The sequence below is a fragment of the Halyomorpha halys genome, unplaced genomic scaffold, assembly GCF_000696795.3.
Source record: "Halyomorpha halys isolate HHAL.00 unplaced genomic scaffold, Hhal_1.1 Scaffold237.1, whole genome shotgun sequence".
Classification (NCBI taxonomy): Eukaryota; Metazoa; Arthropoda; class Insecta; order Hemiptera; family Pentatomidae; genus Halyomorpha; species Halyomorpha halys.
Window position 1 is genome coordinate 499,808 of NW_027112495.1, and position 13,798 is coordinate 513,605.

Genomic DNA, 13,798 nt, shown 5'->3' on the forward strand with positions numbered 1-13,798 from the left:
ATATACACATACATATCTGCTTTGCTCTAATAGTAGCACATCTGAAAAAAATATTTCATTTTATATTTATCGTTTTCTATGTGGATTTTTTTTTACAATCCTAACTGCTTTGGTACAGTCTATGGAGGGACTATAGCAAACTTCTGTCTGAGGTAATATTTGTGGAAAAATCAAAGCTTTTTTTTTGTCAGATGTGCGAATATAAAGATATATATGGCATGAGGAATTTTGAATAAAATCAACAACTGTTTAGTATAATATTTATAAAAAAAAACAAAACAATTTACTAACAAAATTATTATGTTAATTTATTTTTTGTAGAAGGAAAGGTTTTTTCATTATTTCTTAACAATTTTCATTTACCCAAATATAAGCATTTTTAAAAAACGTTAACCATGGAGATGTTTGGAATTTTCTGAAATTAGGTGGTACATAAGGCCACTGCCACATTAGAACACATCTTTCTGGGTGTGGCATCATTGCCAAATGTCTCCCATCTTCTGAACATATGCCAGCTATTCCACCTAAAACATATATTATATGAAGGTAGTATAAAATTAATAATTAAATAAAATAAGACAAAGTGAAAGAACGTTAAACCCTTAAAATAGTGATATTTATATTAAAATATAGTGTTGTTTGTAGTTTAAAGATTGATTCATGGGTATTGATAGGTATCTCCAATGGGAGCGGCATGAACCCCTAACATTTAAATTTGCAAAATATACATTTGAAAATATAATTTTTTTAAAGGCACAAATAACCTATTCTCCCATACTGAACTCAACCATAACTTTTTTTTATATTTTCATCACAATTTATATACCGTTTTTTATCAGTACTTTTTCCTCTAGAGAGTGAATGAAATGTTTATATTTGGGACTCATTGGTGATTGATCATAATGGCTATGTCAAAGGCCAAATTTTTTTTTTCCCTATGCCAAACAAGGTATTTCTGTCATTTTGTTTCGAACAGCCCAGTATACTTTTGCTTTGTTCAGTAATTAAGTCCGCTGTTGCCGCACATGTATATCCATATAATAATATATCCAGCAGTGCTGCCCTAGAATCCGACAGCAGAACTATCTTCTTTTCGCTGGCGTGAGTAAGCTTTTCTAAAGCCAAAGTAATACCAGCTACCTCTCCATTAAAATTGGTAGTGTTTGCTCCAGCAGGTGCTGACAGTTGGAACATGCCGCTATAGACACCTGCACCCGCATTTTTATTTGCCTCTGTAGCTGACCCGTCGGGTGTATATATGGATCCATTCTGGCTCAGGGTCCATCCATCCAAACGCTTTATTTAGTCATGTGAGGCAGAGGCTCTCTTATCTCAAAGTTCAGGCCTAGGCTTGTGATAATGGATTTTGTTGTCTCAATAAATGTTAGATGCGTTTTTAGTTGCCTAGTATTACCAACAGTGCTGGCCCAGTAATCACTGCTATTTCTAAGCACACGCTCGTAAAGGATGACGGCATTCATTTTTCGTCTATCTTTTAGGGACTCGATCTCAGCTTGCAGTTGCATGGCTAGAATCGATATCGATTTAGCCACACCGGTAATAATCCTCAATGCCTTATTTTGAACTATATCAAGATGCCCCACACTGAATCGGTAACTGTAACCATAATCCCAGAGCCATATTCCAATACAAAGGCCTAATAGGATGTGTGAAATGGGCTGTTTAAAAACAATAACAGACTACTGAAGAAGAGTTGTTCAATTGCCACTATGAAAAGTGGATTTTTTGATTGTGGGCAGGGTCAAGCCAATATTTAATACCCTTTGAAGAATTTAAAGCCGATAGATTAAAAAGAAAAGTTATGAACAGGGTTGCTCCATAAATAGAATATCAAGGATTTAATACAATTCCAAACAGCTTTGAATAAAGAATATAGCGTATCCAAGCACCAAAGCTATCTGTTATATAAACTGTGTAGTGAGTCATTTCACCTTTATCAAAATGGTAGGACAGCTGAACAATACATTGTTGATTTGGTGAAGCAGATAAAAGATGTGAAGTTTGACATAAAAGAAGGTGAATTAACAAGAATAATTGCACAACATTATAATGAACAAGTCAATGATGTAATAATCCAATATGATTATCAGATGATGGATGGACTAATTAATTATCCAGCCGGAATTCTAGAACTCGAATGTGACGAATTTAGAAAAGAACATCAGTACTAGGATGGGTCAAGAAACAACAGACAAAATTAAAATCGCCCAAATTTCAGCAACCTGTGATCAAATTGATTGAAGATAAAGTCCCACCATTGGGGGGACACGTATGATCAACTGTAAGAGTGAGTTCATTTCCTAAATTTTATATTTCTGAAAAGGGAAATAGTGTTGTCATGTACAAATGTTAGTTTTCATCCCTAATATAAAATACAGTGTAAAATGGAATTATTGTCAACAATTGTAGAGATTGTTAAAGCAGGGTGTCAGATTTAGGAATCCAATTTTTATCAATTTTTTTTGTACACATTTTGAGGTCAAGGTTTCATTTTCTAGTGTGCCCTGGTGGTCATGAAACATCTAAGACAACATGTACAAACAGGTGCTTGGGATTGATGCCACCATGATATACAAGGCAGAACCTGGTTGCCCCTACCATAACTGATACCTGATTTGCAGACTAACCCTGGGGGAGACAGATGATTGAGCATGGACGGTGTTCACCATTTCGCACAAAGCATTAGTATTAGAGAATCGGCAAGAAGGCTATTGGACACCACCATGACAGCAAAGCATCTTCAGACAGTTAAGTCATAATAATATAATATACATATGATCTACCCCAAATCTCTTTTTTTTGTATATTATTAAAGTTTATTCATTAACAAACTAATATCCTCTACCCCTTCAGGGATTTAAATTTAGCCATTGAAAATATATGTTTATTAAACCATAAGACTACATGTTCTCACTTAACCTCACCTTTTCCTCACAAATAATCACAACTAACTCATAAAGCAAGTACCAAACCCCTGTTGTAAACAGGTTTTATTTAATGTATTTTATAATAACCAAGGATTATTCCCATAATAACACGCGATATCATTCCCAATAAAAAACCAAAGTATTCTAATTGTGTATTTATATCTATTATCTTTCATTATTTTAATTTGTAAATAAATGCTTGTCTGAAAATCAAACTTGTACATCAATTACAATACTAAGTTAGATACATTCAAACTAAAGAAAACAGGAACAAGTCTTACATATCAGCTTAAATTGGATGAACTACTAGCTAATGATGGTAGTTTATTATAGTGTAGAATTTTAAAAAAATATTTTAAATTTTATTAAATTAGTTAAAACATTTATAAAATTTATAAAAACAAAACAAAAATAACTTAATGATTGGAGAAGTTTGTCAGGGGGTGCGGTCACCAAAGAACAACACAAATAAACAAAACCATATTTATTTATTTTATGCTGACGTTTCGACCTGAGTTTCATCAGGGGTTATGGCGTAGAAGGTAGGCCTGCAACTGCAGTTAGCCTACTAGTTTTTGACCTAGTATCACCAAAAAAAAGTTTTGTTGAGATCAGTGATCCAATGTGCTAAGCTTCTCCTTGAAAGTGATTTCATACCTGCAAGAGTTTCACTATATTCCTTCTAATTCATACAGATGCTTTAGCAATGTTATTTTATCTTTATGACAATTTTCCATTTTTCTGCTGGGTTCTCTTCATCTCTTACTGTTCCCTGATTCTTTCCCATTTCTTGTAAGGAATTAACAATATTTTAATTTTAAATATCAAAAGAGTACCAGTGAAGTAGTAATAATTTATAGTTTTAAATGTATGGTATTTTTGGCTACATTGAATGTTGTATATAAATATGCAATTTTTATTATAAACAAATAAAAATATAATCAACTATTTTTATAATTGTAAAAATATTATAAATATAATAAAATATTTTTATATTTCTGAGTGAAATGATAAAAAATAAGGCTTGCCAGTACCTGTTATAGTCACTCCAATACATCATAAAGCATAACATAATAAACATTCAATAATTTAATATTTAAAATTGTTTATACCTTTACTTCCATTTGGATTTAAGGGGTAATTTTCAGTGGGATGACCTTCATCATCAACATAGCGAAAAGAAACACAATTGTGGTCCTCAATATATTTTAAAGTCTGATTACTATCGAAGGTAAAACGCCCTGAAATATTGAGAAATTCCAATCTATTAAATTATTTTAAAATTACAAATCAATGCAATGTAAGTAATAAATATTTTAATATCTGGTTATCACATTGAATGTCAGTTTTTGATATACATTAATAAAACAAATAAACACAGTAACAATTTAATTAATCAATCGTTACGATGATTGGTCACTATAAATCAAGAGAATATTTGTCCGAAAAGAAGTATCCTTTGTCAATAATAAAATTATCAATAATACATTTTAGCAAATGCGCTTTATATTATTCAATAAATATTTTATCAAACACTGGATGAATAGGCACAATTTAAAGAAAAAAAATTAGGTTATTCTTTTTTTATTATATGATAAATTAAAGGAACTACATAATATCTAGACTTTATTTACTCATGATATCATCTTTTCTCTACCTTGAAGTTTGGTATGAACCTAACCAGTAAGGTCCAAGACAAAAAGATAGCCAACTCAATATTTTTTCTCATAATCAATTTTAACCATTGATATATATATATATTTTAATATGTAGTGTATTTTGCTCAAATTTGAACTGATTTTATCCATTAGGAGTTGGAAAAAAACAATTTGTGAGGATTAATAAATAATACTTGAGTTGGGGTAGGACAAAAATACAGCACACTTGTTGTTTATTTACACCTAAAACCAAATCCATCTCAGTAAACAAGGCCAGTCCAGGGGTTGCATCCTACGCAACTTTAACCCAAATTTTGCTGTGAGAGCTGGTGTAGAGACGAATGCGAAAGCATCCAAAGGATCATTCATGCAGCTCCTCAAATCAAAAGGAAGAAAATGAAAGGCATGCCTGCCACCTCTGAGCATGGAAGGAAGTCCTGTTCACCAATGGAAAAAAAAATCAATCTCGACGGTCCTGATGGCTCGGCTCACTATTACCATGACCTATAGAAAGAAGAAAAAGTGTTTTTCAAGAGGCAAATGGGAGGAGGTGGTTTATGAGGTCACAAAACTGATATACTGTTAATTTCTGGTCGAATGAACAGCCAACAATATGTTAATTTGTTAGGAAACCAATTAAAAAAATATTTTGAACTTGTTCCTTAAGAGAACGTAATTTTTCAGCAAGATAATGCTCCAGTTGACATGGCAAAAGTTGCAAATGAATTTTTTAGAAAAGAAAGGACCAGAATTATAGATTGGCTGACTAGGTCCCCGGACTTTAATATCATCGAAAATATATGGTGACATCTTGCTAGGAATGTTTACAGTGGTAGCCGACAATTTCAGAGAGTTGAAGAATTAAAAAAAAAACAATTCTTGAGGGTCATCATTTTGAGTCACAAGTCCCTCAAGAGTTGATTTGTCATCATTTTGACTCGCTTTCAAATCGTATGATTGCTGCATCAGAAGAAGGTGGTGCGTATACAGGATTTCAAATTTTATTTGTATTGTTTTAATAAAGAATTTTATTATTATTGTTCACTGTGCAATCTTTTTCCCTCACCACAAATCAAGTACTATTTATTAATTCTTACAAATAATTTTTTTCCAACTCCTAATGGAAAAAATCAGTTCAAATTTGAGCAGAATACACAACATATAAATAAAAAAAAATTATATCAATGGTTAAAATTGATTAAGAGAAAAAATATTGGGTGAGCTATCTTTTTGTCCCAGACCAAGCCCAATAATACACTTAAAAAAAAAAAATCTCAGATGGTATTTTAGAGATTTTCCATCTTCAAAATGAGAACTTAAAATTTTGTAAACAAGTAAAACTAATTTATTTGTTGTTTTAAGATTGTCACTTTACATATAAAATGAAAAAACATTTAAAACATTTTCGTAATGGATTTAGTTAGTATAAGCGATACATAAAAAATCATGTAAATCTGAAATATAGAGGTTTAGGGTCCCTGGGGATTTTATATGGAATGACCCTGTCTAAGTATATGTCATTCATTTTCAAAATTACACTTTTGATTACGCTGCTATTTGGCATTTATTTTGGCAGAAAATGAATAAATAGAAAGTGAGTCAAAATAAATTTCTGAAAATAGGCATACAGATTTTTTATTACTTTTAGTTAATAACATATTTAAAGTAGAAATAGAAAAATTACCTTCCCCATGAGCAATCCAGACTCCAAACATACTTCCTTCCATATTTCTGCACATTAGAGCAGGAGATTTTTCAAATTTAACATTAACAAACCGACACTCATATCTGTCAGAAAGGTTAGGGGCCAAGAAAACACTCGGCTTCTTAATAAGGGATCGTACTGCCAAATAAACAAAAACATATCACTGTAGACAACTAAAATATAAACACTAGAAAATATTTAAAAAAAATTAAAGTCTTAATGTAAGTCAGTGATATCTTATGATAATTATTATATACATATTTTGTAATAAAAAATAAATATTTCATAAATAGATCATTACAATTATCATTTTAATGTAAAATAATTTACATTTTTTCAATTATTGGATTATTCAGTACAATCCAAGAAGTAAGAAATTTTCTCGTAGTAAACTGATTCAGAACATGCTGAGATCAGAATCTAAACCTACCAATGGCTGAAGAAAATCCACCAAAATGGAATGCTAACAGGAAAAAAAAATGTTCAATTTTCAAAGTAACCTTAATAAACAAATATGTGTCAGAGAAACTGATTTGTCTACAGTAATCTACAAATTTGCACACACGAAATTGAGAAATGTTTGTTTGTAAAAGTTGTATTTTATTTTAATAACATACAAAACTTATTGTCCATTCTAAAAGATGAAAGAAATTGGATAACAGCGTGACCACGGTTGACGAAACATTATCGTGGCTTGGGAGCACATATGAGGATAAGCTATCATCAAAAGAGGTCACTTTTCTAGCCTAAACTTTAAAAAAAAAAGTAAACTTGTGATATTAAAAACTTAGAAAAATAAAAACAATATTAATATAAGTCACTTTTTTCCTGAAAAACCTCCTTTGTTGGTGTTAAGGTAGTAAAACTTTCAAATTTTTATTTTTTGAAGTTTATAAGAAAACAACTACAACATATTGAAACATTTAAATCAAGTTGCCCAGAATTGCATAATGACAAAATTTGTTTAAAATTTATAATTTTGAAGAAATGTAAAAATGACTATGCTATTGGACTTGGTGGACTATGCAGACCCATGGGGTAGACCTTACAAAATAGCACTCAAGAAACTATGTAAAGGCACGAAGCAGCTCCCCATGAGATAGAATGCAGTGGACAATATTGTGAGCACACTATTCCCGGATCAGGTGAATACTATCGAAGGGATAGACAATACATATACAATGGATTTTCCACAAATCACGCAGGAAGAGTTAGAGGACATCGCCTTGGACCTACAACATGGCAGGGCACCAGGATAGGAAGGAATTCCTAATGTGGCTCTCAGGAAAAGGCCAGATCTTTTCATCGATCTCTTCAGTTCTTGTATTTGTGAAGGCTCAATTCTGAAACCTAGAAAGAGACAGCGTCTTGTACTTATTCCAAAGAGTAAGGGAAGACCTGTCAACCTATCATCCAATTTGCTTCTTGGATACTATGGATAAGGCATTCAAGAAAATCCTTTCCCTCAGGCTACAAGAGTTCACGGAGGGAGTTAATAGCCCCTCGCGATTTCGTAAAGAGTGATCCATGATAGATCCTGTTGGATTGGTAGTCGGGATAGTCCACACAGCAATTGCAGGAGCAAGGTGGAGGAGAGGTGCAAAGTGTTATGCAGCAATCATCGCTCTAGACGTTAAGAATACTTTTAATACTGCAAGATGGACCTGTATAATAGATGCCCTACGGACTATGGCCATCGGACTATGGCGGTGCCAGCCTATCTTATGAGAGTTCTCACAGACTACTTCAAAGATAGAGTTCTGTTTTATTTTTCAGACATTGGCCAAAGGAGATAAAAGATGATTGGTGGGGTCCCACAGGGCTCGGTATTATGGCCTATTCTGTGGAACGTCATGTACGAAGCAATCTTCAAATTGACTATGCCGGAGGGAGCTACAGTTGTGGGATTCGCAGATGACGTTGCAGTTGTAGTGGCGGCAAAGCACTTGGAAGAAGTTACCCTCATCGCAAACCAGGCTGTTGCTATGGTCCAAGGTTGGCTGTCTTCGGTAGGCTTACAACTTGCAGATCACAAGACCGAAGTTCTCCTAGTAACTAGCAGGAAGCAGACTGAGTCTATCACTGTAACAGTGGGTAGGCACGAAATTCGTTCCCAGTCTTGCTTAAAGTACCTAGGAGTAATGATCGATGCACATCTTCGCTATAATGTTCACATGAGTATATCAGCACCAAATCTGCTGAAGTAGCATCCTTTTTGTCACGCCTTATGCCAAACATTGGAGGTCCTAGAGAAAGTAGCCAAAGGCTCCTTGCTACTGTTGTTCCCCCCTCCATTATGTTATATGCTGCCCCGATTTGGAAAGAAGCGATGGTTACCAAATCATTCAGGAGAAAATTGGTTTCAGTTTATCGCAGAGTTTCTTTAAGGACGGTTAGTGCTTTTCGAACTGTTTCCTACAAAGTGGTGTGTGTGATAGCCCGAATGCTGCCTGTGGAACTCCATGTTGAAGAAAGAGGCAGGCACTATGGACGACGCTTACACGTTTCCAGAGAGGAAGAGCAAAAGATAACCATCGACCAGTGGCAGCAACGTTGGGAGGCTGCAGATTCCGGGAGGTGGACTCACAGGTTAATACCCGATGTGGGCACATGGTATGGCCGCCAGCATGGTGAGGTGGATTTTTACGTAACCCAATAGTTGACCAGACATAGATGCTTTAGAGCCTACCATTACCGCTTCAAACTGAACAACACACCACAATGTCCTGGATGTCAGATTGTCGAGGAAACCGCGGAGCACGTGTTTTTCACTTGAACGCCTTGAGGCAGAAAGAAGTGAATTGGAGAGAGTGTGTGGAGGACACATCACACCAGAAAATGTGGTGAGCTAAATGCTACTCTCAGACCAGCACTGGAACGCAGTGAAGAGATTCATCACAGTCGCCCGCAAGAGGTTGAGAGAGGAAGAGAGGGTTAGAAGACATGACTACCATGGAAACGTGAAAACCATGCAAAGAAAGTGAGGCGGCACTCAGCCGTTTCCCTCCATGAAGCAATGCCTAGTGGTGGTCCTGTGTAGAGGAATGAACAGGTGTAGGGTGGTGGTTTTAGTGGGTAAAAGTCCCACACACAGATAGGTATGGGCCTATCCGTGTCTTTTGAAGATTTCCACCAACCCTAGTTTAAAAAAACATGCACGCACACACAGCTCCCCGGTGTCATCATCATACGACCGCAGTGTTGTAATGGTGGTAGACTTCGCCATTGTAGTATCTAATGCCACAAGACTAACCACAATAGAGGTGATGGAGAATCTTGGGAGCAAGATTAAACAGCTTCTCTCTTTCATTCACACGAGGAATGTCCACTGTAAGATAAGGAGTTATGCCAGTGAAATCCAACTATACTTTGAAAAGTTGTAAACGGCTACCCTCCCTATCGAAACTGCAGATGGCCACACCTAAACAAAGGAGATAAGTCTACCAAGGAAGAATGCCATTAAATCAGAGGGGACAGTAACCACACCTTCTTTGGTGGGTGATAAAAGGAGTAAAATGAAAAAAACAGCACAACCCAATGCACAACTTGTCCACCATAATGTAGGTCACCCTTGAGGTCGCCCCCATAATGTAGGTCGAGATCAGCAGTTCAACGTGGAGAACCACAGGAACAGCAATGGAAAGAACTCTGAAAAAGATCCAGGAAGAAATCTCGCACCAAGCCTCCGAGGCCTGACTCCGTAATTGTGAAAATATCGGATAGCCAGTCCTACGCAAATGTCCTGCAAAAGGTATGAGAAGATCTGGCGATAGAGGAGATGGCTTCTTCAATCACCAAGGTCCGGAAAATTAATAAAGGTGTTCTGCTACTACAATTGGACCAAGAGAAAGAGCAATCTCTGACTGCATTAAAAAGCTCAATGGAGGGAGTTCTTGGTGAAGTTGCGGAAGTGCGGACTTGGCCAGATGAGTCCCTTTTTGAGCTGCAAGAGTTAGATGCTCTCACCACCAAAGAGGAGGTTCTAGAGGCCTTAAAACCCCTCCTGGGTGGAGTCAGTGCCCATCACAGCAGTAAAATCCATCCATCAAGCCTATGGAGGTACACACACAGCGGTCATTTCACTTCCGGTTCTCTAGGCTAGGAAGGTTATGACTCAAGGAAAGGTTCAAGTAGGCCTGGTTGTTAGCCATATACCTGAAAGACTTAAGTTCCAAAGTGTTTCCGTTGCTGGGAGTATGGACACATAGCTCGGAATTGTGTTGGAAAGAATAGGACCTCCTTATGCTGAAACTTTGGTAAAGCAGGTCACAAAGCTTGTGATTGTGACCAGAAACCTAAATGCGCAGTATGTGCGGGAAATGGAGTTGCTAACCACCCCAATAGAAGTATTCCAGCTTTCCATTTAGCATTGAAAACAGTAACACCAATCCAACAACATCGTAGATGATGATACTCCAGTTGAATTTAAACCATTGCAAAGCTGCTCAGGATCTCCTTTACCAAACTGTACGGGAACAGCACATCAATGTTGCAATTCTCTGTGAACAATACAAAAATATGGATGGCAGCTCGTGGGTATCCGATGTCAGTGGTAAAGCTGGTATTTGGGCCTGTTATTCCCAAGCTATTCAGGAAGTGAAAACTGCATCGCACTCCGGCTTTGTATGGGTAAAGATCAATGACGTATACACCTTTGGCTGTTATGCCTATCCTAGTATCACAATTGAAGACTTTACAAATTTGTTGGATTGCATTGTCTTAGAGGTTAGTTGCCATAAGCCAGCTATCATAGCTGGTCATTTCAATGCATGGGCAACGGAATGGAGAAGTAGGATAACAAATCGATGCGGTGAAGTTCTTCTGGAAGCTAAAGCACAACTAAGCGATATGATCCTTATGAACACCAAAACAAACCCGACGATCACTAGAGCAGGAAGATCATCAATCATCAGTATGACGTTTGTCAGTGGACGCATGCATTATGGATTTTATACAAACGGTGATCACCATGCTATATTGATTACACTGGATACGGAAGAAGAGTTGTCGATGGAGAACCAATGGCTGGAATCCGAAAACTTTTGCAGACGCTTCATTCACTTTAATGCTAGAAGATGAATGTGAATTATAAGGGTCAGCCAAGGAACACTAATTCCTGGAACAAGCGAATACTACTGAATGTATAGACAATACATATACAATGGATTTTCCACAAAACACGCAGGATGAGATAGAGAACATTACATCAGACCTACAACATGGCAGGGCACCAGGATTGGACAGAATTTCAAATGTGACTCTGAAGGTGACTCAGGAAACAGCCGGATCTTTTCATCGATCTCTTCAATTCCTGTATTTGTGAAGGCTCAATTCCAAAACCTTGGAAGAGACAGCGCCTTGTACATACTCCAATGGTAAGAGAAGACTGGAAGACCCGTCAACCTATCGACCAATTTGTTTATTGGATACTATGGGTAAGGCATTTGAGAAGATCCTTTCCCTCAGGCTACAAGAGTTCATGAAGGGTGTAAATGGCCTCTCAGGGGCTCAATATGGATTTCTAAAAGCGCGATCCATGGTAGATGCTGTCAGATTGGTAGAAGGTAGTCTATCGCAGAGTTTCTTTAAGGACAGTTAGTATTTTGAACTGTTTCCTATGAAGCGGGGTGCATAATAGCCTGAATGCCACCTGTGGAATTCCTTGTTGAAAAAAGAAGCAGGCACTATGGACGACGCTTACACGTTTCCAGAGAGGAAGAGCAAAAAATAACCATTGACCAGTGGCAGCAGCATTGGGAAGCTGCTGATTCCGGGAGGTGGACTCAAAGGTTAATACCCGATGTGGGCACGTGGTATGGCTGCCACCATGGTGAGGTGGATTTGTACGTAACCCAATAGTTGACCAGACATGGATGCTTTAAAGCCTACCAGTACCGCTTCAAACTGGTCAACACCCCAGAATGTCAGACAGTTGAGGAAAGAGGAAACTGCAGAGCACGTGTTTTTCACTTGAACGCCTTGTGGCAGAAAGAAGTGCATTGAAGAGTGTGTGAAGGACGCATCACACCAGAAAATGTGATGAGCCATATGCTACGCTCAGATCAGCATTGGAACTCAGTGAAGAGATTCACCACAGTCGTCCTGAAGAGGTTTAGAGAGGAAAAGAGGGCTAGCAGACATGACTAGCATGGAAACATGAAAATCATTTGAAGAAAAAAAGGTGGCATTCAGCCATTTCCTTCCATGAAGTAATGCCTAGCGGCGGTCCCGTGGAGAGGAATGAATAGGTGTAGGGTGATGGTTTTAGTAGGTGAAAATCGCGCACACGGATAGGTGCAAGCCTATCCGTGACTTTTGAAGATTTCCACCGACCCTAGTTTAAAAAAACACACACACATATAAATAATTTAATTTTAATAGTGTTAATCTTATACTCAGCTCTTGGTGACATTTTTAAGCCTATAGGAATCACTAGCACAATCATTGCAACCTAACACAGATTCACCTCCAGCCAGTTGGACACTCACTCATAATATAAGTGGATCAGAATATTCAACCATGAATACTCCACGAGCATCTCTGTCTTTTTGCCAGGATCTACAGCGAATACCTATAGAACTGGTTACGCTCTAGACTGTACATGGATACCTTTAGAACTTGTTTTCTCCTTCACGACAGAAATCAAATACCTTAGGGAGTGAAGTTTCTATCCTGTGATCCCCATATCAATTCACCTCCTGTCCAGTTGACCAACCCTAATTGAATATGCATTATCTGAGACCTTCTAATGTTAGTATACCGCACATCTTTAATTGGTGGCTGAACTAACTATATCCAGAACATCGACAGAGATGGTTGTATCAAAAACATAAATGTCTCTTTCATATCACAAGTGCTCATAATAAGAGCGAGGGGAAAATGACGGAAAATAAATGATCAATTAAGCAATATTTTTTTTTTTTTTTACACTTTACAGATCTATACTGTTACTAAACAAGGCCAGTGTAGCAGACATAATGAATTAAATAATTATATTTTTATTAAATTAAATTTTTTTAAATATAAAATTTAATTTAAACATCTGAGTTGAGTATAAAAGGACACAAACAATGAAAAAGTCAGTTGAAAATCAGTTTAAACATGGTTAAGTGAAGTATTGGACAGTTGACTGTTAGGCTCTTTATAACTCCTTCCAACTTGCATTGCCTTATAAAGTTGAAATTATGATAAGGTTAAACCATTACCACTTCAAGAATCCAAATTCTTGGATACAATAATTATTATATTAAAATTATTCAACAGCATAAATGTCTATAATTACAGTGATATAGAACTACTTTTCATTTAACATAATAAACTTTAAAGAAATTGTAATAATGGAAGATTTCTAAATGTTTATATTTCATTTTGAAATCAATACAACTATAAATCTCCAAGGAAGTGTGCAATGACATTATGAAAAACAAATGAGTGCATGTTTTTCTTTTGAAAAATATTGTTTTCTACATATTTTTATATAGAAAATA

General features: G+C 36.3%; 1 protein-coding gene across 1 annotated transcript in view; it reads right to left on the reverse strand.

The window, feature by feature from the left end:
• Positions 1-235: 235 nt before the first annotated feature.
• Positions 236-13,798, reverse strand: part of LOC106679976 (phosphoribosylformylglycinamidine synthase) — a gene marked incomplete at its 5' end in the record, with an annotated part of 34,704 nt that continues 21,141 nt past the window's right edge. The window contains 3 exon segments of the mRNA XM_014419399.3: positions 236-524; positions 4,061-4,189; positions 6,291-6,449. Of these exon segments, the coding sequence (XP_014274885.2) occupies positions 346-524; positions 4,061-4,189; positions 6,291-6,449 (467 nt within the window).